The sequence below is a fragment of the Ylistrum balloti genome, unplaced genomic scaffold (assembly GCF_031769215.1).
Source record: "Ylistrum balloti isolate Yb309-2 unplaced genomic scaffold, AGI_CSIRO_Ybal_v1 Utg371226, whole genome shotgun sequence".
In the NCBI taxonomy this organism is placed as follows: Eukaryota; Metazoa; Mollusca; class Bivalvia; order Pectinida; family Pectinidae; genus Ylistrum; species Ylistrum balloti.
The window spans coordinates 33347-58182 of NW_026782664.1; the positions used below are offsets into that span (position 1 = coordinate 33347).

The 24836-nt window shown below is 33.7% G+C and overlaps 1 protein-coding gene across 8 annotated transcripts in view; it reads right to left on the reverse strand.

The window, feature by feature from the left end:
- Positions 1-1292: 1292 nt before the first annotated feature.
- LOC132561579 (rap guanine nucleotide exchange factor 6-like) overlaps positions 1293-24836 on the reverse strand; it is a 108943-nt gene continuing 85399 nt past the window's right edge. For 3 of the 8 annotated variants that reach the window (XM_060226267.1, XM_060226275.1, XM_060226274.1), the window contains 12 exons: positions 24025-24283; positions 23451-23550; positions 22780-22907; positions 22226-22309; positions 21522-21668; positions 20897-21131; positions 20001-20093; positions 15722-15922; positions 12451-12567; positions 8945-9151; positions 8537-8587; positions 1293-4249 (listed from right to left, as the gene is read on the reverse strand). In XM_060226267.1, the coding sequence (XP_060082250.1) occupies positions 8544-8587; positions 8945-9151; positions 12451-12567; positions 15722-15922; positions 20001-20093; positions 20897-21131; positions 21522-21668; positions 22226-22309; positions 22780-22907; positions 23451-23550; positions 24025-24283 (1615 nt within the window). In that variant the 3' untranslated portion in view covers positions 1293-4249; positions 8537-8543. The remainder of the gene's footprint in view (positions 4250-8536; positions 8588-8944; positions 9152-12450; positions 12568-15721; positions 15923-20000; positions 20094-20896; positions 21132-21521; positions 21669-22225; positions 22310-22779; positions 22908-23450; positions 23551-24024; positions 24284-24836) is intronic. The other 5 variants (XM_060226269.1, XM_060226270.1, XM_060226268.1 and 2 more) reach the window with 5 other exon arrangements.

Genomic DNA, 24836 nt, shown 5'->3' on the forward strand with positions numbered 1-24836 from the left:
TCCTTCTTTACAAAAGATTTCTTCAAGAAGAACCCTGTCAAACAGGAATAAAACCTAGTTTGATATTGATTGGTGTTACATTGTAAAGGTATAATAATGTAATCGTGATTATGAAATAATGTAAATCATGTTTAAGGAAAAATACAAATCATGATTTTATAGTGTAAGGTAGCATATAGCCTTAATACAATTATCAATCAAAAGCTCTTGTATAATAATTTTACAAAGACATGTTGTATCATGTTCCATTAATATCAATTACAAGTTAAAGTTATAAGCTTTTTTTTTTAAATTTGTCTTTTGTGAATTAAGTTTAGTTCCTCTAAAATTCACTTGACAAAAAAAATATTGAATCGAAACGGTTATCTTCAAGTTTAATATAATGAAGTAAATTTCTTTGATATAGAAGTGTAGAAATGAAGTTCCAGTTTTCTATAAATCTGCTTGGTACAATTATCTCCTTATTTTCAGTATGGTTAACACATTACATGATAAAGTCAATCTTTGACTGGCTATATGATATTTTTCAGTGTTTAAATGTGATAATGCTGTTGAAATGCAACAAATGACCTAAACTTTTCCATTTCCATTCAGCAAACAACTAAATAACACTCTCATTCTGCTCACAATACTTCTGTACTAAAGTCCTTTTACTCAACTAAAGACTAATTTAGTCTCGCGCAAACTTTCAACTCTTCATTAATTTGCATATACATTTATCCACACTCAACTTCTATTTCTAGACCCAAACATACCAGATCCTCTGGCACTAACTTACACAAATCTCATATCTTGGTAAAATTTTCATATATTGTATTAGCATGATGCACATAATTATCAGCGTATTATCTAAGATCTGTATACATCAGAGTTCACTGTAGCTGTACAGCGACACGTCAAACAACACCCTTAATATATATTGCCGAGCCCCTCTACAACAACAAAATCCTGCCATGTCATGAGCAAATCTTTAGACTCAAGTCAAATATACATACTTAAACAAATATCAATACATTCAAATTAGTTCATTACTTAATCACTGTTTTCTCGTACTAAAACAGGAGGGCTGAGTCCGGCAATATAGTTCCACAGAACACTATACATATTGCTGTCTGTCCAGAAATGAATACTATTTACCAACTAGGACATCTCGGAAAGCGGCAAAAACTGGTTCCATTTATTTTTGTGCTTTGATGGGTTTCTGTGGTGCAGGTTTTTCAGTCTTTAATTTAGGTCAGATTAAATAACAAGATAAATTTCTGTGGTGCAGGTTTCATTTGTTTATAATTTTTTCATTGAGTGCAATTAATGTTTCAGGCACCTAATATTATTCAATTGCTTGTAACACAATCTTTAAAGTGTCATTTCGGTATTCCTGAATTGAACTTCTTCCAAAAATCTCTGGTCGACTTGCTGTGAGTCGAAAGCTGATATAGCTGGATATACTACCTTTTGTGTGATAATTATGTAATAATTTTTTTTTTTTTTTTACAAACTGAAAACTGTCTAATGAAATCAGACCCATAACATAACACAACACAGGGCAAGAATACTTAACTGATAACCTCCGGTATACACTTCAATAACTTAACACTATCAAGTCTTTATATTCTACATAGGCTCAATATCTCTTATAACATACAGAAAATATCTGTCCAGAAAATTTTTAATCGATAACTTATCCTGAATATACAAATACTTGACTCCTGCCAGCAACCTCCCCATGTTAACTGTGGCCCTGTAAACAGTGTCAAACAATAATTGTTAAAGTCTTTTATCTTGTTCTGTCGCCTAATCAAAATCTAAAACAGATATTGATAATTTTACTTACCAGACATCTGTTGGAAGTATATCTATCAATACATTAGCATTAAAGTTGTGACAAAATAGTTTTTAGTGTCCAGTTTTTCAAAAAAAAAAAAAATTCAGATCAGCTAAATAAAAAATACCCATTTTAGGGTTACAGTTAATAGGCTTTAAATATATATATCTACCCTAATTCAAATTTTCAGTTTGCAGTAGAATCCTAAAATATTACTACCTATACACATGTTTCAAAATAACCTAGTATTAAAAAGTTAACAGCTCCCCATAGATTTTTTTTTTTCTGGAAAAATTTCAAATCTTCCTAGATTTCTAGTCGATATCTTGTTACAAACCTAATATAAAAAAAAATACAACAGAAGAAAATAAATTACGTTAGAAATAAAGGGAAAAATAATGTTGTATATATTTTCTGTGTAACGTAAATGTTCAATACAAACTGTCATTTCATTTTGGGTAGAGGGGTATCATTTCTGATTAATTCAGAAAAATAGTCAATTTTTAAATGGATATTTGTTCAAAGCAAAAGCAGTCTAAACACTTTTTTTTACATATTATTTTTATCGAAATACTTGAAATGTCTGCCGGCAACACAGAATTCCATGGAACATAAGAGACATATTTCAACCTGGTGTATGATCTATACAGGAGTTGATAACGTACATCATATGGGCGAATGAAGGAAATAAATAGAATGAAAATGTGGCAGGGGAAAGATGATCTCTCCAGTCTGGTTTAACTATGTCCACCATAATTAACTTAATTAATACACATGAAGTGTTTCGTAATTCTTCTAATGAATAAGATAGCTGTCATTTTGAAACCATGCACAAATACATGAAATAATTTCTAAATAATCAATAACTGCTGTGTAGGGAAAAAAAGATAATTTTTTTTTCTTAATATTTCAATTATTAAACTTATTTTTTTCTTAATGTCTCATTAATTTTGCTAATTACATCAACACAGAGCTTGAGGCTTGAATAACAGACGCAGTATAAATAAGGAAGCTCTCCGTGCTAATTCTCAATAACATCAACAACAACAAAACCAAATGAAATGGCACCAAATGCATAGATTTACAGAGTATAAAAGAGGAGAGATGTCCTCTCTCAGATGTAGCACTACTTGTTGTATAGGTTCTGGGGTCATATTCAAACAGAAAGACTGCATCCTTGTGACCCATAACCTTGGCACTGTCGTCTAATGTCACATTGAATAACCTGACAATATCAGAAATTGGCTACACTGTATAAACAAATCCCCAGCGTAAACACAATATCACTGGCCTTACAGAGAGAGTGTCTTACACTCTGTATGTATTTATACAGTACTGGCTGCTGATTGTTCATCGCAGTGTCAATTAGTCACACGGCGGAGGTCAATCGTCTCAGTTTCTTGGTCTAGATATGATATCCATACGTGTATAATCACATCGCTGGATGGCAACACTTTCAAATTAGAGTTTCTTCACCAGGTGAAGTTTGAAGTGAACCACAATGCACCTGTCTTTCACATCACAACAGACCAAATCATTGTCACCTCTCTCCTGAAAAATTGCACTATAGTTTAAAATATAATGGAGATTCGGTATCACAGTCAATAACCATGTCGTATGGTCACGGGACCATTTATGTCTAAACCATAAGTAATATCCCAGAACCAATCCACTGGTCATGCTGATAATCCATAGGCATTCAATGAGATTCGCACCAACTATATCTCCAGACTGCCTGGTAATGATGACAAGTCATGATCAGGATGACAATGATGAATTGACCGCCCGCCATAAAAAGATCTGACATGACATAAGCACGGACTCCATCATGTACATAAGATTTTATAAATCTGCAAGAAATTGTCATATTTCCAACGATGACTATTACAGAAGCCGACTAGAAAATCATGCCTTGATAGATGTATATTATAATGTATTAATGTGACAGTCTGGAACCTTTCTTGATCAAGTAAATGATTATTCCACGAGACCGTACTGCTCACCACATGTCTAACTCCATCAAATCCACAAGCAGCAGAAAGTGAAGGTTGCATGCTGCCAATTGATGAAATATGAAATCTCCAGGCAACAATGCTATACCGTGAGATTCCCAGGAGACTTTTATTATTATGTGCTTTATAACACCATGAATGACATTTAAATATGATGATGCAGCACATAGGATCCACCGGACTCCACAAGATGGGAGACATTTTCCCCCACGAGTGACGACTGCCCTCCTTCCATGTACACATTATCACAGATATCAGACAAAACTTGTTCCTCATATTGCACTTCGTCCATGCTGACCACTGGCTCACAGCCGCAGAACACTGATGTCCAGGCTTGACCTTCAGCTGACCAGTGTGTGATAGTTCAAGAACGCATCTGCCTATCATACAGCAGACACTTGCTCTTCTTCAGCATCTACAAGAACATGAAAAAAATGTCAGATGTGAAAAGTTACAGTGAATGATGAAAGAAAAAATTCATAGTCAGATTCATTCATACAACAACCATGTGCTATTACAGTATCTTCCTGACAACTTCCAGTAATATGACTGAGTTTCATGTCAAAAACTGCTATACAAGTTTTTCTTAATAATTCTATGGATTCAAAGTAGTCCTATATCAAACCTGGCTTAAATTATTTTATATAATCAAACCTGGCTTAAATTATTTTATATAATCAAACCTGGCTGAAATAGGTTTACATAATCAAACCTGGCTGAAATAGTTTCTATGGAATTCTATGGATTCATAATAGTCCTAAATCAAACCTGTCTGAAATGATTTTATATATTCAAACCAATTTGAAAAAGTTTTAACATAATCGTTAATAATGAATAGTTTTATAGAATCAAACCTGTCTGAAATGCTTTTATATATTCAAACCTCACTGAAATAGCTTTATATAAACAAACCGCGGAATCAAACCTCACTGAAATAGTTTTATATAAATACACTGCTGAATCAAACCTCATTGAAATCGCTTTAGATAAACAAACTGCTGAATCAAACCTCACTGAAATAGTTTTATATAAACAAACTGCTGAATCAAACCTCACTGAAATAGCTTTATATAAATACACTGCTGAATCAAACCTCACTGAAATAGTTTTATATAAATACACTGCTGAATCAAACCTCACTGAAATAGCTTTAGATAAACAAACTGCTGAATCAAACCTCACTGAAATAGCTTTAGATAAACAAACTGCTGAATCAAACCTCATTGAAATCGCTTTAGATAAACAAACTGCTGAATCAAACCTCCTTGAAATCGCTTTAGATAAACAAACTGCTGAATCAAACCTCACTGAAATAGCTTTATATAAACAAACTGCTGAATCAAACCTCACTGAAATAGCTTTAGATAAACAAACTGCTGAATCGAACCTCACTGAAATAGCTTTAGATAAACAAACTTTTGAATCAAACCTCACTGAAATAGTTTTATATAAACAAACTGCTGAATCAAACCTCACTGAAATAGCTTTAGATGAACAAACTGCTGAATCGAACCTCACTGAAATAGCTTTATATAAACAAACTGCTGAATCAAACCTCATGGAAATAGCTTTATATAAACAAACTGCTGAACCAAACCTCACTGAAATAGCTTTAGATAAACAAACTGCTGAATCAAACCTCCTTGAAATCGCTTTAAATAAACAAACTGCTGAATCAAACCTCACTGAAATAGTTATTGTTTTCTAAATCAAACAACATTCAATCTTTGATTTAATCTTCTGAATTTAATCAGACTCATAATAATAAGTTGTATTTTCAACAACAGATGCCATAGCACTTCGAAGACACCAAAACAACACATTGGGAATCGACAATAAGTCCTATCAGACTATAGGCAAAATATGCTCATTTTTGAAGAGATTTGAATTTTACTAACTCGTATAAAATCAATATGAATATTAAGAGATTTCTTGACCTGTGTATGGCAAGTTCTATAAATCCTTTATACTGACTATATTTGAACTATATCGTGTGAGATAACATTTCACTTTTCTTGTATACAGTGTTGTATACTGTGTTCATCATGTTAACAAGATGGAGAGAAGATATTTAACTAAATACATTCAAACCTGTCTAAAGGTCATTCAGCAGAGAAAAAAGGCCTTTAATCATAGAGGTTCAGTTTTGTGTTAATAGTTTTACAGAGGTGGTCTTGGAGGCAGATCTGAATGTAAACTCTAGGTCTCTGGGTAATATAACAGACAGATCTAAGTTTGATACTGGCTATGTGAAGACAGTAAAAAAAAATTAATTTTTCTGACTATACCAATTAAAAAAGTAAAGTACTTCTAAGATTTGAAAATAAGGATTCTGGATGACATAAACTTTATCTGTAGCTGTGAGGAGTGGACTATTTAATAAGTGAGGTTTACAGCTGAATACACACATCTTGCAAAGTTTCCATTTCAGTCTATATTTAGACCGTTTTATCGAGGGCCTGAGGTACATTTAAAGCAAAAGCTTTCTCGTGACATTGTCAAAAGTGCAATTTATATACAGCAAAAATTGTAAAACATATGGGGAACCCCCTTCAGAATTCTGATCTTGGTCTGCTTTCTATGACTTTGTAATGATATAGTTTAACATAAACCTATTTTATATATGCAGTGAAACCTAATACAGGTGTAATGAATGAAGAGATGCCTTTTGTGATAAAATGGCAGGTGTTCATTTCAATTACGAGTGGGTTATTCCCTAGTTTTCCTTTTTCACAATCATCTTTTTAAAATTGTGCTCTTAAATATCACCATGAAAACAACAAAACATTTTTAGTTTTGTTAAATCTACTGTTTCATGATTATCTTGAAATAAATTTAAATTGGATACAATGTCTGTCCCTTCTATTCTGTATTTCACTTCAGTTTATGTAAATTTTGTCAACAACATCCTTAATGAGAATTAGCTCTCGGAATCTTCTATATCCAAAAGGAAAGATTATTTTTTCTCAACTCTGAAAATTTAACATCTGTTAGGGCAAACAACAAGTTTATATTACTGACTGTACAAACATGCAACCAACCTCCTAACACCTGTGTTCACCAACACAACAATCAAACCTGTAGCAGTTTTTGTAACGATGTTGTAACATACCTAATTTATACAGAGGTACCATCAAAGCTAACATAGCGTAATTATACACTCAAGAAAAAAGATAAATATTGCATGCCAAATGCAAAGACATAATGTCAGGATTTGCTAGTAAGAAACTACTAGATTAATTATATATAACAGAAAATATATAATGTAGTAAAGAGGAAACACATTTCAATTAAACAAAATAAAGAAATTTTGTTGTCATAATCAGGAAACAGACTTTCAAGGGGATTTTTTTGCTACAGATCATAAATTTGAAACTTTGAATATCATTTACAAAAACTAAAACCCCAATATCACACTTTTTCTTCTTTTTTGAAAAACAGACATATATACACTAAAGTTTAAAAAAAAAAAAAAATTTCCGCCTCTATAAATAAACAAACCATACCAAGAAAAATTTCCTTGGGATGAAATGAGTAGCCGTACTGTACAGACTTATACACTAATGTTTTATGAAAATTAATACATGATACCACTACAAAGATAGGTCAGCACCATCAGTATAACACCTGGCCAACACTTAGTGAAGGTCTCCCTTAGGTTAATTGTTAGTGATTCTGAGGAAGGGGTCAGGGAGGAGGGAAACAGCATGCTATTTGTGGAAGGATTAGAATTTTAACCATTTGTGATGCAAATTAATTTGTTTTCATTTTTACAACCATGACAGTCTTCCATTGACAAAATGAAATGTTAAAAGTACTTTACACAAATCTAACCCCGTTCTCATTGTGTTGCTCGGTATCAAACATCTGATTCTTCCTTGCCACACATCTTACTTTAAAAGGATACTGAGTAATCAGTGTTACCATCAGCTAAACAGTAAGGACAATTAATAATATCTCTCACACATAAATGATATTGAGCAAAATTTGATACTTTGACTAATTTAATCAAAACTGATTTTGAATACCTCAATTTAATTGTTGTCCTCTTTTTAAAATAAAAACAATCATTTTTCTATTTGAACTTTCAAAAACTTCAAAAAGGTCCTCATTGAATTTACTACCACTGCAGTCTAAAATCGCCGTAGAAGTTATTACTTTTACTACCCAAAAATCCTACAAAATTTCAAAACCAATTTAAAGAAAAACCTCAGCTTTGGAACCCAGCTACTTATTCAGATATAAATGCCTACATCAAAAAAAAAAAATTTAACCATCAAATTAATTTTGAGCATACTTCCAGTCAAAAAGCACAAATAGATTTTCTCACATATGTATGACAAATTTAATTTGGAAAAACTTTTAATTGTTCAATATATAAAAAAAAATCCTTGTAACAAAGCAAACATTACAAGTAGGATTCCATACACTTTCAGAACACTTTTTAGAAAATCATTTTCATGCTTACTTGAAGTTATCAGCTGGAGTGACATAATTTCCATTTGTTTTATAAAATATTCCTATCTTTGTACTTCTGTCGTGTCTTACAAAATGGTGCCATCAGGCCAGCTCTGGTTTTATTTTGTAAAGGCATGTTAGATACTGAAGATGTCAATATTGGTGTGATATTGTTGGTGTCGTTCAGGAATAAAGGGGAGATAATTTTGTTTTCATTCCCACACAGGGTTGAAACACGACAAACCTGAGATTTATGAGTCTAGTTGATCACCTGGCCATGCTGATGGGCTAAAAGCTGTAAATAAGTGAATTCCATTAGGTTGTTTATCGTCGTAGCCGTATAATGTTCTATTGTTATTAGAATTAATTGTTTGTGACTTTATACTAATACTGAACCAGAGGGGAAGTTCACAAACACTTAAAACATACAAAAACAAAGCAATACAGGCAGAATCTTCACTAAAGCAGTTACACAAAAAATGTAACTCACACAACAAGGGCCATAACACCGACTGCCATGAGACACGATAAAAACAAAACAAGATGGACACGCATAGACAAACAGACAAGACATATGATTACAAAATCCCGCCATTATATATAGGACATACAACCCTATGACACACAGAGGCCCTAACGGGAGGTCACCTACCATCCATTGACGAGCTGTAATGTCTATCACCCGACGAGATCTCGCCGTTCTGTTGGTAGCCCACAACACCATCATGCGAGCGTGTTCGTTCCAATTGCCACGTGTGCTTCTGGCGGGCATACTGCGCCATTTGCGTAGCAGAGCGGTAGTCAGGGAGAGGTGGACGTCTTACGTTTGTGTACGTGTGGTGAATATATTGGCTATAGGCTGTCGGAGGAAAGGCAGAAGGAACACCTGACATATAGTATAAGCTTATCAAGTGATACAACAGACAGAATAAACAGTCACAACAATGAAGGTCCCACAGTCTCACGTAAACAGTAATCATCAGTGGTGACTTTTGATATTTATATTGACAAAAACGACTTATCAACTTTTTTTTAACGAGATTTGATTTCAAATTAAGCATAAACAATAAACAAAGGTCTAAAAAAAAAACCAAAATCTTAAACAAAATTACATTTTCAATTCTCATATTTAATCAAGGAAAGGATTTTTTTTCTAAAGAAAGTTTTAAGTAATTTGAATCTGAATTGATCTGAATTTTGATTTGCCTGTACTATTTGACTTAAAATTTAAATTTTATGCTTTGTATGCACATGTGAAAACAACTTATGGTTTTCTTTTATTTCTTATTTCTTATTTCAACATGTGTTGCTCATAACACAGAAAATATTAAACAAAGATTTAACTGTTGAAACTACACAGCTTGTCAATTCATCAATATGAAAGTTCATTGATACCATCTACCACATACTATGTTCAAGCAGATATATCCTCAAGACAAACTTGATTAAACTGTGATTTTATTTTCCAAATAAATACTGGAAATAGATTAGTTTATGTCTCTACATAACATTATACATCCAGTGTAACAGGGACTCTGTAATGCCCTTCCAGATGGCATGATGCAGTGATTCAATATTAAATATAGTGGTGATGTGATATAAAAAGAGTACAAGGTGTGCTTGCCTTTTTATCGTCAATGTCTGGCTACATTTCTGTACTACATCTGTATCAAGTTATATATATGGTCAAAGAAAATGACATACAACTTGTCTGAATGTAACATAAAAACTGCCAGAAAATATTCAAACAAAATTATTTTCCTGAATTTTTTTTGTTTTTTTTGTTTTTTTTTTTTATTTTTTCTTATTTTTGTAAAAAATTTTGTGTTTTTGATTTCCTATTAATATTAATAAATATATCATAATATTTTCTTCATTTTTTGACTATTCTACTGTATTTTCAGTACAATTATATTTTGAAAAATACATCATCATCTGAGCCTTTTAGAAGCAGAAATCCTCACAGAAAAGATTGTCTCACCCAAGCTGCTGGATGATTATTCAAACAAATTTTAGAGATTCCATTCAGAAGAATGCCAACTTTTTATTATTTTCTGATAAATTAACGGTACAAAAAGTACACTAAAAAGTACAATAACACAAATACATAATATGAACTTTTTAGATAATATCATGGTCAGAGACCAATTCTAAGACAATCTTTTTGTTATTGAAAATATTGTTATTTTAGACATGTACTGGAGAAATTTGTATCTCATTTTCTTATCATAAACCTTCACTTAAAAAATATATATATATATATCTTTTTGTTGAAATTTGATAAGATCAATTAAATTGGGTCACAAAATATCATAATCAAGATACAGCGCAGATGTGTAGCCCAGTACAATTAACTAAAATGAGGCTTATGATTTAGTTTAATGAAGAGTCCAAAAAATCGCCTAATCTACACTCCTATAGCAAAATGCAAAACGAACCCTAACATTTTTTTCTTAAAAGTTAAACAATATTTTTTATTTCTAAGAAAATGAAATTCAGTCTGATTCTATTCCAAAACAAACTAGAATACTAAAGATAATAATCTTAATTTTCATGTTTTTATTGTAATAAAAAGTAAAAGTGTTAAGTAAAATCTTTTAAATGTGAGAGAAAAGAAAACAATAATGAATGTTTCCTTGAATCATTCAGTTATTCTCCATCAAAGGGAGGTAACCAACAATTTATCTCCCTTTAATTCAACTTCTTAAGTTTAAAAAAAAAAGTAACTTCAACTATGACTATGCTGACTAATAATAAAGAGCAAAGAGCATACAGTTAACCACAAAGAATTATTTATCAATTATCCTGGACTCTCTTCATCTTAGTTTTAGCAGTAAACACTTTGTCCATTGATTATTATTTCACAAGCATATTTCTTAATCTATGCAAACACAAACCTATATCTATTATTTTAAAACTTGAAAATTTTAATGAACAATATAACAATCAAAAGTCACCAACAAAGAGACATTAAGTCTTTGTTGCCTTTTTTTTTTTTTTTTTACTTGTATGTCTTGCCTTTAATCAAATAACTGTGGAGACTGTCATTAGCTGGGAATTCAGAATTTAGAACTGAAATGGCCTTCAGACAAGGCTCTCTGTTAAGCCATGCTTCTAATATATTTTTCCTTTGCTATAAGACAACTTGCTGGACATTTTTTTCATAACAAAATCATTCACATTATCATAATGTGTAAACAAGGTGCATTGTCATAAAGTGGTGAGATAGTTAGTGCATGCAAACAGATCAACCTTCACCAGAAGAAGCATAGCCATGCAATTCAACTACTATGTAGCACACGCCAGGTGTCTTACAGTAAGTGATGTCATGCATTATAGTCCATGGGATCAGGAATCCACTGTTTTGGACAAATATTATTTTTTGCCTTTTTTTTTTCTTCTTTTTTAATTTCTTGTCATTTTTACTTCAAAACTGATAAAGTTCGATAAAGTAATTCTAATCCTTAAATTCCAAAACAATGACATTTACCATGAAATATTTGCCACACATTTCTGCTATTACTCTTCCTGTGATCAGTTTCCATACATTAAATGTCTGAACGCTGACCCAGAGTAAATAACACAGAACACACACAGAGCACAACTGCTAGCTCACACATCTAAACTGAAGGAATACAGGTGTAAGATTATGTACATTTAAAATCTTCCATGAGGGCCAACTCCCCTCTTTTTCAGGAATTTCTGTAAGGACTTGTTGATAACAAACAGCAAATCTTATTCCCTTTCAAGCAAATGAAACTCTCCAGACATCTGAACCTGACAGAGATTGATTGTACTTAAATACATAACTTAAATAAAGACTTTGAATGCTGACTTATCTCCCTTTACAGTCAGAAATAGCAGCCCCTGACCTGGATTATTTCCCCTTACTGCTCATGACATCCTTGAAATACTCAAGATTGTCCTTTCTTGACACAAAAGAAGAGGAAATCTATAGCCCCGCTTCTGTTGCCAGTCGACACATATATTGCAGCTTGACATAGAGTTATCTCCCTTTTCTTAGATTATATGGCTAGCACTTGTGAGAGTGTGAAGTGTATTGTGAGAGTATATCTCCTGGGTACGTGAACACTGTATACCCGATACCACATGCTCGCTGTGGACCAATCAGTGAGCCACGCGCTGCGGCATCCTCACCTGGAGAGTTTTGCATGACAACATCATACGTCGGCAGTGGGGGTCTGACCCCCGGAGGCTGAGGGTTTGGAGGCGTAGGATGGTGGTGATGGTGAGGGACAGACAGGGGTGTTGGCCCTGAAACAGAATGCAACAGCTGCCAGCTACTACCAACAAGAAAACATGAAATGGCTGAGGCATCCAGCCAATGTTTCCTGGCTGATGTATATAAACAGGAAAAAGAAAGCAAACAAATTATCTATTATCATCAGTCAACAAGACTATACATCAAATATACAAACAGCTGAAATACAATACATGATCCATAACTCTCTACACACAGGCTAATGGCTGACAGTCTGACAAGAAGAAAAAGATTTTGAACAAACATTTACAAAATAACATCAATTTTTACAAAACAGTAGAAAGACTTGAAAGAAGAAAAAGACAATATGTTTACTAAGACAGCATAGAAAGTTTTAATAATAAAATGCATTTTCATATCAATACAGGGTTTACAGGCAGAGGACTAGATCAAGGCCCGACAGCAGAACAGCAGTCCTTCAAACTTCAGGTAACTTTTCTCATCAGGTGATTATCATATTTCAAAACATATATTTTTGTTTCCAATATATCAAATTTTAAGAAATCATACCAGGTATATTAAATAATTTTATTGTTAAAGAAAATATTTTGAAGTATTTTTTACCAAATAAAGGAAATGGAATGTTTAGTTTTTTGTTTCACCTGAATATGAATGTAGCACTTAAAAGTTACCTTTGAAGTTCAGTACAAGGAAAGGAAGGTAATTTTACGCCGACAAGCCTATCCTTTCTAACAACCCCGTCCATTGTTAAAGTTGTATTATACGTCAGAGACTAACCTTAATTCCTCTAGAGAGGAAAAAATAAGCTTCTAGCTACTTGTAAGCTCCAGCAGTCATGAAGAACAAAATCTAACAACATCCTCATAATAAAGATAGATGGATTAACATTCTGAATGTAAACTTGAGACAGAAACCAATCATCCAAAACAGGGAGGTTGTCCTTGACAATACATAGCAACCATTTTAATCTCTCACCCCAAATATGAAAGTCATATACGTCACTGCCTCCAGAAAACAATCTGGCTCAATAACTTGACCAACGGCCAACACAAAGTCGGATGCTGACATAACTAAACTGTTCATAAATTATCAACCCGGATGAAATGTCTGTAATCAATAATACCAGCCAATCCTTGGCTATTGGCACAAATATGACGTTGAGTCAACACTTTAAACGACACGCTTCACTGAACAATATACATGTAGACTTTCTAATACCCATCTCCATGGATCTCATGTATGTTCTAATTTAATAAGCTTTATTGATTTTACAACGACTGCGAAACAAGTTTTTCCAGCTTATATTAATCACTCTTGTTGACCAGGATGGAAGCGAGAGGTCATACTGTGGTAGGAAACCTGAGTACCCTGGGAAAAACCCATGGACAGATGACTCCTTACATTTCACATCCGTTCCAGAAATAGAACCCTGGTGGGCTAGGTGAAAGTTAGTGCGTTACCACGGCGCCATCCAACCATCCAGAACTTACAAGCCCTATCCTTTTACATACTCACTTTATCAGTATGTACGCTCTACCTAGCCAATCTGTGATGATAAACCAATCACTCCACACAAACATATGGTATTGGTTACTTCCTTGTTGTAAAAGCTTCCCACCCTCAGTTTTCTCTCAAAAAACAATGAAATTGGCAAAGTTTGAACTATATAAATATTACTTTGTTGTATATCTGTTCCCTAATTACTGATGGATTTTTTGTTGTTTAAAGAGACATCACGGTAAAAAACATTAACTTTGTTACTGACTCTACATGTTTTATATACTTCCACTTATGTTTCTACGCAATCTTGATATTTACAGTTGATTTCCATTGTCCAGCTTGACCACTTCTTTGGTTTCGGAAATAAACCACTCTTAAATTCAGCAATGATAACATCATGTAATAATTTTGAAAACAAGCCAGTTGATTTTGTAGATTAAAACACATGATGATTGGCAGAAATGTGACAGTATTGACACAGTCAGTAAAAACCTGTTTTCAGCACCGGATTTTGTTATGGGTGTGGCATATATTACTTAATATCTCTAAGTCAATTCAGAATTACAAAATAAGTAAAAATAACTGCCAACGTATTCAAGTGGGAAGCCATATTTGTTAACAGGTGATGATGTTATAAGCATGTGCTATCATAAGTGAAATTTTACATATCCAGACTGCTGATCAACACATAAGGAATCAATTTTGATAATTATTACTTCATCTCTTTATGTCCATATTTCAGTGAAAACCAACTGACATTATACCTAAGGAAATACACTCCATACATACCAGCAATAATAAAAAAAATTAGTAAACTTATATATTTTTTTACTGTGATGTCACTTTTACATAAGCAGCTTATTAAAAGCAAGTTAAGTTTTATTTTTTTAGCATTTTTTAAATATGCTAGTGAAATTATCTTTAAAAGCTAAGTTGATCTTCCCCGTTAGTGATTGCAGTTTATGTACGGGAAGCTTAAGTCTTCACAAGGGAGACATGGGTATGAACTGTTTTTAGCAGTGTTCAGATGTACCATCTCATATAATATCAGTCACAAGGGACCCCTGAAGACTGACTATCTCCCACCTGTGTAAACTCTCACTTAGAAACCAGAAATTAAAGACAAAAATCTAGGTCAGCCTGCATTAACATAACCAATGCTAAAGAAGCTTGCCTTAAAAAGCTGTCATAACCCTTTGATGTCATTTTTATCTATTTGAACAAACTAAAGACATCTTCCCTGTGAACATGTTTTTGAAGACGGGATGTATCATATCGTTGCTCTAGAAGCAGAAATGAATAAGCAACAACACTAAACTGGGAAAGCGTAACAAGATGTCCTTTATCTGGGAGTTTTCGCATACCATTCTCACAATACTGCAATTCTAGCAAGCTGTTCACATTGTCAGCAATATCATTCTTAAGATTTTGCAAACTTTTTTTTTTCAAACTACTACTTTCATGACTTGAAGTAAAACATTCCACATGATATCAACAGTTCACAATTTCATTAGAAGCAGAAATTTTTGCAATCTACTGTAAGTTATGGTAAAAATCTTGCACTCTATAGATAAGGGAGATAACTTTGGGGAATGCAATCGGGAAACTTTTCTTTTGATTATAGATAATCGGAAGGTAAAGGATGAGTTAGCATCATAAACAGTGGAAGCTGAGCAGAAGACTTACCTGTCTGTGGCGGATGAGAGGGATGAGAGGGATGGGAGAACTTCCTTGGCTGTGGAGGTGAGTTGTTTGAGCTGGCAGAGTTGGTACTCTGAGTATCGTAGTTGGACGACATACTGTGACGACTAGAATCTGACTCGTAATGCTGGTGTGAGCTATGGGTGCTGCCTGTTGGGCTTGCTGACTCGCCAGAACCCATAGACCCTGAAACCCATTAATCATTCATATTACAGCAGCCTAGCTAGAAACCTGCAACACTTCATGTTCCTATGACCTTGAAGCCCCAAACTTTTACACAACCACCAACCATAATATTCTTAAGATTACTCAGCCGTCACTTAGAAACTCCAAACATTACAATGTGCTACTAACACAAATCACCAGAACTGTGTAGAGATTTGGCCTTACACAAACTAGACCTGGACCCCATGGCTGCCATTGTATCTGATAGGACCAGAGTATTAAACCCCCTTAAATATAACACCTACAGGTATCATTATACATCGTACATCAAAGGTCTGACTATAAATTCTGTACCTCTGTACAATGGTCTGACTATAAATCTTGTACCTCTGTACAAAGGTCTGACTATAAATCCCCTACCTCTGTACAAAGATCTGACTATAAATCCTGTACCTCTGTACAAAGGTCTGACTATAAATCCCGTACCTCTGTACAAAGGTCTGACTATAAATCCCGTACCTCTGTACAAAGGTCTGACTATAAATCCTGTACCTCTGTACAAAGGTCTGACTATAAATTCTGTACCTCTGTACAAAGATCTGACTATAAATCCCCTACCTCTGTACAAAGGTCTGACTATAAATCCTGTACCTCTGTACAAAGGTCTGACTATAAATTCTGTACCTCTGTACAAAGGTCTGACTATAAATCCTGTACCTCTGTACAAAGGTCTGACTATAAATCCTGTACCTCTGTACAAAGGTCTGACTATAAATCCTGTACCTCTGTACAAAGGTCTGACTATAAATTCTGTACCTCTGTACAAAGGTCTGACTATAAATCCTGTACCTCTGTACAAAGGTCTGACTATAAATCCTGTACCTCTGTACAAAGGTCTGACTATAAATCCTGTACCTCTGTACAAAGGTCTGACTATAAATTCTGTACCTCTGTACAAAGGTCTGACTATAAATCCTGTACCTCTGTACAATGGTCTGACTATAAATTCTGTACCTCTGTACAAAGGTCTGACTATAAATCCCCTACCTCTGTACAAAGGTCTGACTATAAATCCTGTACCTCTGTACAATGGTCTGACTATAAATTCTGTACCTCTGTACAAAGGTCTGACTATAAATCCTGTACCTCTGTACAAAGGTCTGACTATAAATCCCCTTCCTCTGTACAAAGGTCTGACTATAAATCCCCTACCTCTGTACAAATGTCTAAACTATAAATCTTGTACCTCTGTACAAAGGTCTGACTATAAATCCCCTACCTCTGTACAAAGATCTGACTATAAATCCCCTACCTCTGTACAAAGATCTGACTATAACTCCTGTACCTCTGTACAAAGGTCTGACTATAAATTCTGTACCTCTGTACAAAGATCTGACTATAAATCTTGTACCTCTGTACAAAGGTCTGACTATAAATCTTGTACCTCTGTACAAAGATCTGACTATAAATCTTGTACCTCTGTACAAAGGTCTGACTATAAATCCCGTACCTCTGTACAATGGTCTGACTATAAATCTTGTACCTCTGTACAAAGATCTGACTATAAATCCTGTACCTCTGTACAAAGGTCTGACTATAAATCTTGTACCTCTGTACAAAGGTCTGACTATAAATTCTGTACCTCTGTACAAAGATCTGACTATAAATTCTGTACCTCTGTACAAAGATCTGACTATAAATCCTGTACCTCTGTACAAAGGTCTGACTATAAATTCTGTACCTCTGTACAATGGTCTGACTATAAATTCTGTACCTCTGTACAAAGGTCTGACTATAAATTCTGTACCTCTGTACAAAGGTCTGACTATAAATCCTGTACCTCTGTACAAAGGTCTGACTATAAATTCTGTACCTCTGTACAAAGGTCTGACTATAAATCTTGTACCTCTGTACAAAGGTCTGACTATAAATCCCCTACCTCTGTACAAAGGTCTGACTACAAATCTTGTACCTCTGTACAAAGGTCTGACTATAAATCTTGTACCTCTGTACAAAGGTCTGACTATAAATCTTGTACCTCTGTACAAAGGTCTGACTATAAAGGTAATCCATTGATAGTTACAATGAAAATCCATGATAACTTTTTAGTTCTTTTGTTTGTTCTTTTTTCAGACTTGTATCAAAAAGAGAATCACAACTGAAAATCAGACATGAATCCAATAGATATGAGGCAAGAAAAGCCAGACCTATCTTAAAAGTGTACAAACAAGCCAACCAGGTTTCAGCATCCAATTCAGCATGGGCAGGACCCGTTCCACCACAAGCATTGTATAACTTAACACATGCACAGATATCAATGCAACTTAAAAACACATAATCAACACACTTGAACTTCCAAAATACAAATGTATTTTATACAATCAATAAAGTTTACAATCATCATTCTTTCAAATTAAAACTTAAAAGAAATAATTTTTAAAGAAAGCAAAACCACTCAGACATTCCTTTATCGTGCATATAAAAAAATCACACAAAAGCTCTCAATCCAAAGAGTTTTACAATTGGTTATAACAATAAGAGCTTTTTAATTTGTGTTAATGCTAAAACAAAAACAGTATATTCAACTGTATATACAGGAAAATTGTTATCAAAGGGAGATAATCATTGCAAGTTGAAGGAGAACAATATATATTTCATTGATTGTCTCAATGGTTAAAAAGACACTGTCCAGTACAGAACAGATCTGGTCAACGCCTCACGCTGGTCATTTAACAAACATTGACCAAAGTTCTTACCATTCCGACTTGGTTTTCGCAATGCTATATTGCTTAAACTGACTACAGATGAACTTTCAGGAGATAAATGCAATGCCGGAAGCGGCCGAGCATGCCTTGGTGATGTGGGCTGGCGACGCCCAGACATCGGACTGGTTAAGTTTGGAGCAGAGGGTAGAGAATGTTTGGAGTTATGAGGACGCACTTTGTCCGTCAGACCCATAAGTTTTCTTATGGCTTCTGGAGACTCGGCACCTAACATACACAAAGAAAATTGATCGACTGTTAACATGCAAAACATTGGGACCAGGCAAAAGGTGTTCCTCACTCCTCGCACTACTGATAACCATAAAACTGCCTTTTCTTTGTTTCCTATGGATTTTCATTCAATTTATTTCAGTGCCAAAGATTGTGAAAGAATTTTGAATGGAAAATAAACTTGCATGAATATAAATAAAAATCCCTAATGAACTAATTTTCCTGCATCATAATTTATAACGAACAAATCTAGACAGTTATTGGTCAAGGCCGAAAAGATAAGCACCAAATTTTCCTCGTAAGAATCAAATCTGATTTTTAATGATCCCCCATAAAAGCAGTATGCTGGTATATTTTTTGTGATTGTATATAGAGCACTTGTGATTGATCTAAATGTTAAATCTACAGTGAAGACGAGGAATAACGAACAGCTGATTCCGTTAAGATGCAATATAAAGCATAAAGCTATTTATATCATTCAACAGTAATAGAAATCATACACGTTCAATCGGGAAATCTGTCAGTCCAATAACTTTTTTTACGCAGCTTACAGATTCGGGATCCAATCCCAAACTTCTCAAACAGATAAACTTTTTAATTCTTTAAATATCAACAGAGAGAAATTTGGGCAAGAACTATCCACACCTTGTCAATGCTGACAGGCATCATTTCTATATTTATCCACTAATAAGCCCATGCCTGGTAATAAGCCCACCCATATTTACTGCTACTAAGTGGAATCATTATTCTATACCTTTACAGTCTTTGATGCTGGAGTAATTGGACTGACAGTTATCAAGTATTCAATACATTTCAAAAAGCAACGGAAATTGGTTACTACAAAATGATGTAATGTGACATTTTAAAAAGTTTTGTCAGGGGAAAAAAACAAAACCTGCATAAGATACAAAAAAGAAATTGACAGTCATACCAAAATAAACAGAAAGATACATTCCAGTAATATATAAATATAGATATATATATAGGTAAGAGGTTATCAGTAGATCTAGAAGAAAGAAAAAAGTAAACAAATCACTTAGCAAAACAAAAAAATAAAATACAGATAAATGAGTTGGAGAGAAAAATACAGTAGCCATGCTCCATACCAAACTTTGGTCCACTAGCTACATTCTTGGGAGGTTCCATCAGATTCGCCATAGACGCTGTTATTGCACTAGCCGCTGCATCCGTCTTCTTAACTAGGGAAGAAATCAGTGCATAAATGAAAGTCCAAGTCCACTATGAAATAATATATTGAAAAAACCAATAATGCCGTTCCACGAACAAGGAAATCATGAACATTGAAAATGGCTGCAAGATGGAAATATTCATCACATTAAGGAAGTTTCTTAATCAATATGTAATCTGTTCATTTAGGTTTAATTTCCTGTTCAACTAGGAAAGTTAATATAAAGAAAATTCCAATCTTAATGTTACAGATACTTGTCAGTCAAAAGCCTGGTTTAACCCTGTCACATTCAACACCATTTGATAAGCTGACAGGATGTTTATCATATTTTAACATTCATAGAAAAAATCTGGAAACTATTTTGCTTTTGCTTTGTTAAGTTTTCGATGAATTTTGCCTGATATTTCAGATATTGCATGCCTTTGATTAAACTAAATTGGGAACACCATTAGAGAGTCCTAATCTATTTTGATATAGCATCATCATTCACATAATATTGTGTCCTGATGATAAAAACAGTCATTGACAAGTCACATCATTCTCATCACAAGCTATTTCATGATAGCAAACATAAACTCATAAGAGATTGAAATATTTTTTGTGAGAACATAAAATATATTGTATTTATCAAGTAATGATCCTACACTTGATAAATAAGCCTGCCCACATTTACTGCTGTTAAGTACAACTATTAACTAATGATATTTCCCGTGTCCTGTTATAAGCCCACCCTCTGACTTTGAGTCTGGGGTAATGTTTTGGCATCCTGGGCTTACTGCAAGCTAAATTTGAAAACTTTGAACTTTGACCTACGTGGTGGAGCTTCACATTGGTGTGACATCTCTTTGAGCTTCTCCTCGTCTGTAATGACCTTCATGTTGCTAAGGTATGACTTGACCCGACGCACCATCTGAGCCTCCTCATACATTTTCTTTGCGTTTGGAACCGCAGACCCACGACGGTTCTTCACTCGTTTCATTGTGGCCATTCCAGAGATCCAGGAGTTCTCATACATTGTGCTTGTCCCCAGGAACATTGTACTTACATTCTGAAATGAACATAATCCTTATCAGTAACACATTCATTCCTCATTTCCAGCAAATTTATCATGAGACTTCCATACTGATTTCTGTCAAGCAAACAAGCAAAGACAGTTAATGGAGGTTAACAGATTATATTGTATAAACAACTATGATGTTTGTCATCATTTTCTCTATTAAAGAGTCAAAAAATAATTAATTGAAACTTAATTGCCAAATTTGTACACCTACAGAAATGATTACATTCTTAATTTGTAAGCTTGAAATACATTGAATATATCTGAATATATTTGCAAGACATGGTTATGTTTTATCACAATGCAGCAACAGCTGATCAAATGATCAATCTTGAACTTTTTTTTTTGCCTTTGTCAGAATAAAAATCAATTTCTACGTACATATTTAGCTGATGCCATGTTACATATATGGCGTACTTCCTTGGCGATCATTCGGACTTTCTCAAAGTTGACGAGCGAGTCCACATATGAGTCATTAGCCAAGTGGATAAACGTAAGGTCCTTTTTCACAACAGGGAAAAATGGCAACTGTAAAGACAACAACATGTACAATAATAATTTTGTGTCAGTAACCAAAAGCATAGATAGCCAATCTATTCAGGTTTCTATGGTAACCAATCACTTGTTTTTCTCCTGACACCTTTTTTATTCCTGAATTTACCAAGGATTTTAACTAAATGATTAGCATCTACCAGATCACAGTACAATTTTATATGTATGTAAAGTTTAAGAAATTTCAAATGTGGAGGTGAACTTTTGTTTTATATATTGATTTTTGAAGTACATGTACAACATTATTTTGTGCCATAAAACTGACCTACTTTTTAAAGTATGATATTATCTTATGGTATATAACTGACCTAATTTTTAAAGTATGATATTTTTTTTTTATTATATTTTAGCTATATAACTGACTTTTTAAATTATATTTTATGCTATATAACTGACCTACTTTTTAAAGTATGATATTATTTTATGCTATATAACTGACCTACTTTTTGAAGTATGATATTATTTTATGCTATATAACTGACCTACTTTTTGAAGTATGATATTATCTTTTGCTATATAATTGACCTACTTACCATCGGAGGCTGACAGTTATCACTACTTATTAAATTCCTATATTTACACATGTTCCTGGAGGGATCCATTAAGTCTTTCAGGTCCTGGTGCAAAATATATAAAAAATGAAACTTAGTACAAAATACAATGAGAAAGGCTTTCACTACCATACCAACAAACAGAGACAATGTCACAAAGAAATAAAACAGACGTAAACCGGCTTTCACTACCATACCAACACACAGAGACAATGTCACAAAAGAATAAAACAGACGTAAACCCAAGATGACTTCAATATAAAACGTAAAAAAACAAAACGACTGCAATAATTTAATCACCCTACAACCAATACATTATGAAATCTCCATATAAGGATTTATATAACTTCTCAATTTTTTTTTCTTCAGTCACTTCAGCTTGCTTGAGAGCTTGAACTACTAATAAAATCCTCTATAAAATGTAAAATCCTAAGGATTTTAGGATATCTTAGGATAAATCTCATTTATTTCTAAAATCTTTAATGAACAAGTTCCTGTACAGAGGTTGTGGTGGATATGTACAGATCTATACTTACATTGTACATTTTGGTATATTTGCTGTGTACTTTTTCCCACGTGTTGCGGAGCCTGTCCACACACGAATGATTCAAACCACTCACGACAGCAAACATTGTGTTGAAGTTTTTACAGTCTTTACAATGTCCTGAAATATAGGAAGTACAGCATGATGCCACTGTCACCACTTTATCACCTAGGTGTAATGATAGCTATGTTAAATCAAATATCTTTTGTATGCTGTTTATTTATGCGAATTTCATCATCAAGCCAAATTCACAAAAGTTCATTAACACAAATTAAGACAGCACCAAAAACACTGTTTATACTAATAGAATATTTATACTCACAATTCTCATAGTTAATTAGAGAACTCACTTTCTAACAAAATTTGGTTTCAACACAACTTGAGTTACATTCGAATAACTCAGTTTTTTTTAAATGTTTTATTTTTTCTCCAAAATTGGTTTTTTACATAACTTTTCAATATACGGAAATTAGTAATTTGTTAACCCACACAAGTTAATAACTTCATAGGCTAGAGAACTTGGTAAATTACAAAATTTGGTAATTTAGTAATCAACATAACTTGGTACCTTGATAACCTACACAACTTAGTAACTTGTTAACCTATAAAACTTGGTACCTAGAGAACTTGGTAAATTGAGCTGATTACCAATAATTTACTTACGTGCTATTTTGATAAAATGTTTAATGAGCTTCGCCCGCCTAACGATGTTGGACTCGCTGCACACCTCAGTAACAACCCAGAACATTTCCTTGTTAACCAGCTTTCAACAGAAAAAACAGTGGAATTTCAAAAACTGAAACTTTTTTCTTTATTTTCTCATATTTTGTAATAGAAAAATTAGTAATGTTGATATTCTGGAGTTTGTAAAGCCCAACTCCCTACCTGCTGAGCTACTACTTGGGCATGCATCTAAATTGCAGGGTTTTCTTTTCCCCTTGCACAAAGAAAATTTTGTGAACATCAAAAAGAAAAAGCTAAAAAGCCGTTCTCCTTTCTCAGAAAAATTTTCATAACAAAGCTGATGACGGAATGATTTGTAGGAAGATTCTGTTCTAAAAAGCAAAACATGAACTATTCAAAATACTACTCTTTTGCCGATTCTTTACAAAAAATGCATATATTTTGATCTAAATGTACAATTTATTAATCTTTTCTTTTTTCATATATTCATTTGCTACGAAGACCTCTAAGCAGACGACATTCACATATAAAAAATTGTTAATGAAATACTTACATCTTCAAATTTCTTAAGGTTTGGACAGCCATACTTTGACTTGAGTTCAAGAAGGTTGTCAACATACTCTGATGACTCAATGTCCTTAAACACTTTGAAGTCCTCGAGAGTGATCTGAGAGGCCACCTCTGTTGTGTTGAGCTGGAGGAGGCTGATGTGAGCCTCCTTTATAAGGTCGGATCGCAGTTCATCGGGAACGAGCGTCTCAGTGTTCATGATGTTTTTGAGATAATACCTGAGTACACAGGGAACAGTACGCCTGATGAGTGACAATGAAAAACAGCCATGATTAGCCCCTGGAAACCAAGCCACTGTCTGCAGCGACTGTCTGGTGCAGTTTGGGAGGTAGATGGGATGAGTACGAGGAAAGTCGATGGCACTGCTGGCCATCTTACACGTTAATCACAGTTACATAATTACGACATTGAAAGACACTCTAAAAGAGTATCCAAGGAACTAGCTGCTCAAATAACCCATCTATCATGATAAAACAAGGAATTTTTGAAAAATATCTTTCATATCAAATATTAGATTTACAGAACAATGTTTAACCTTTAAAACATCAACAGGCCACTATCGCTCTCCTGCTATTATTCAAATTTCTTCAACCTTTCAAGCACAATGTGTACAATTCCTCAAAAACTGTATTTTTCTCAGAAAATGTTAACATTATGCATTGATGAAAAGGTGACATTGTTATAAGAGTTTATATCATTCAAAGTAATCCCAAACAGGATACCCTTCATCACAATTTAATACTGAGATATACATTATGCTTCAACTCTAACAGTTATACACAAGTTCTTAAGAAC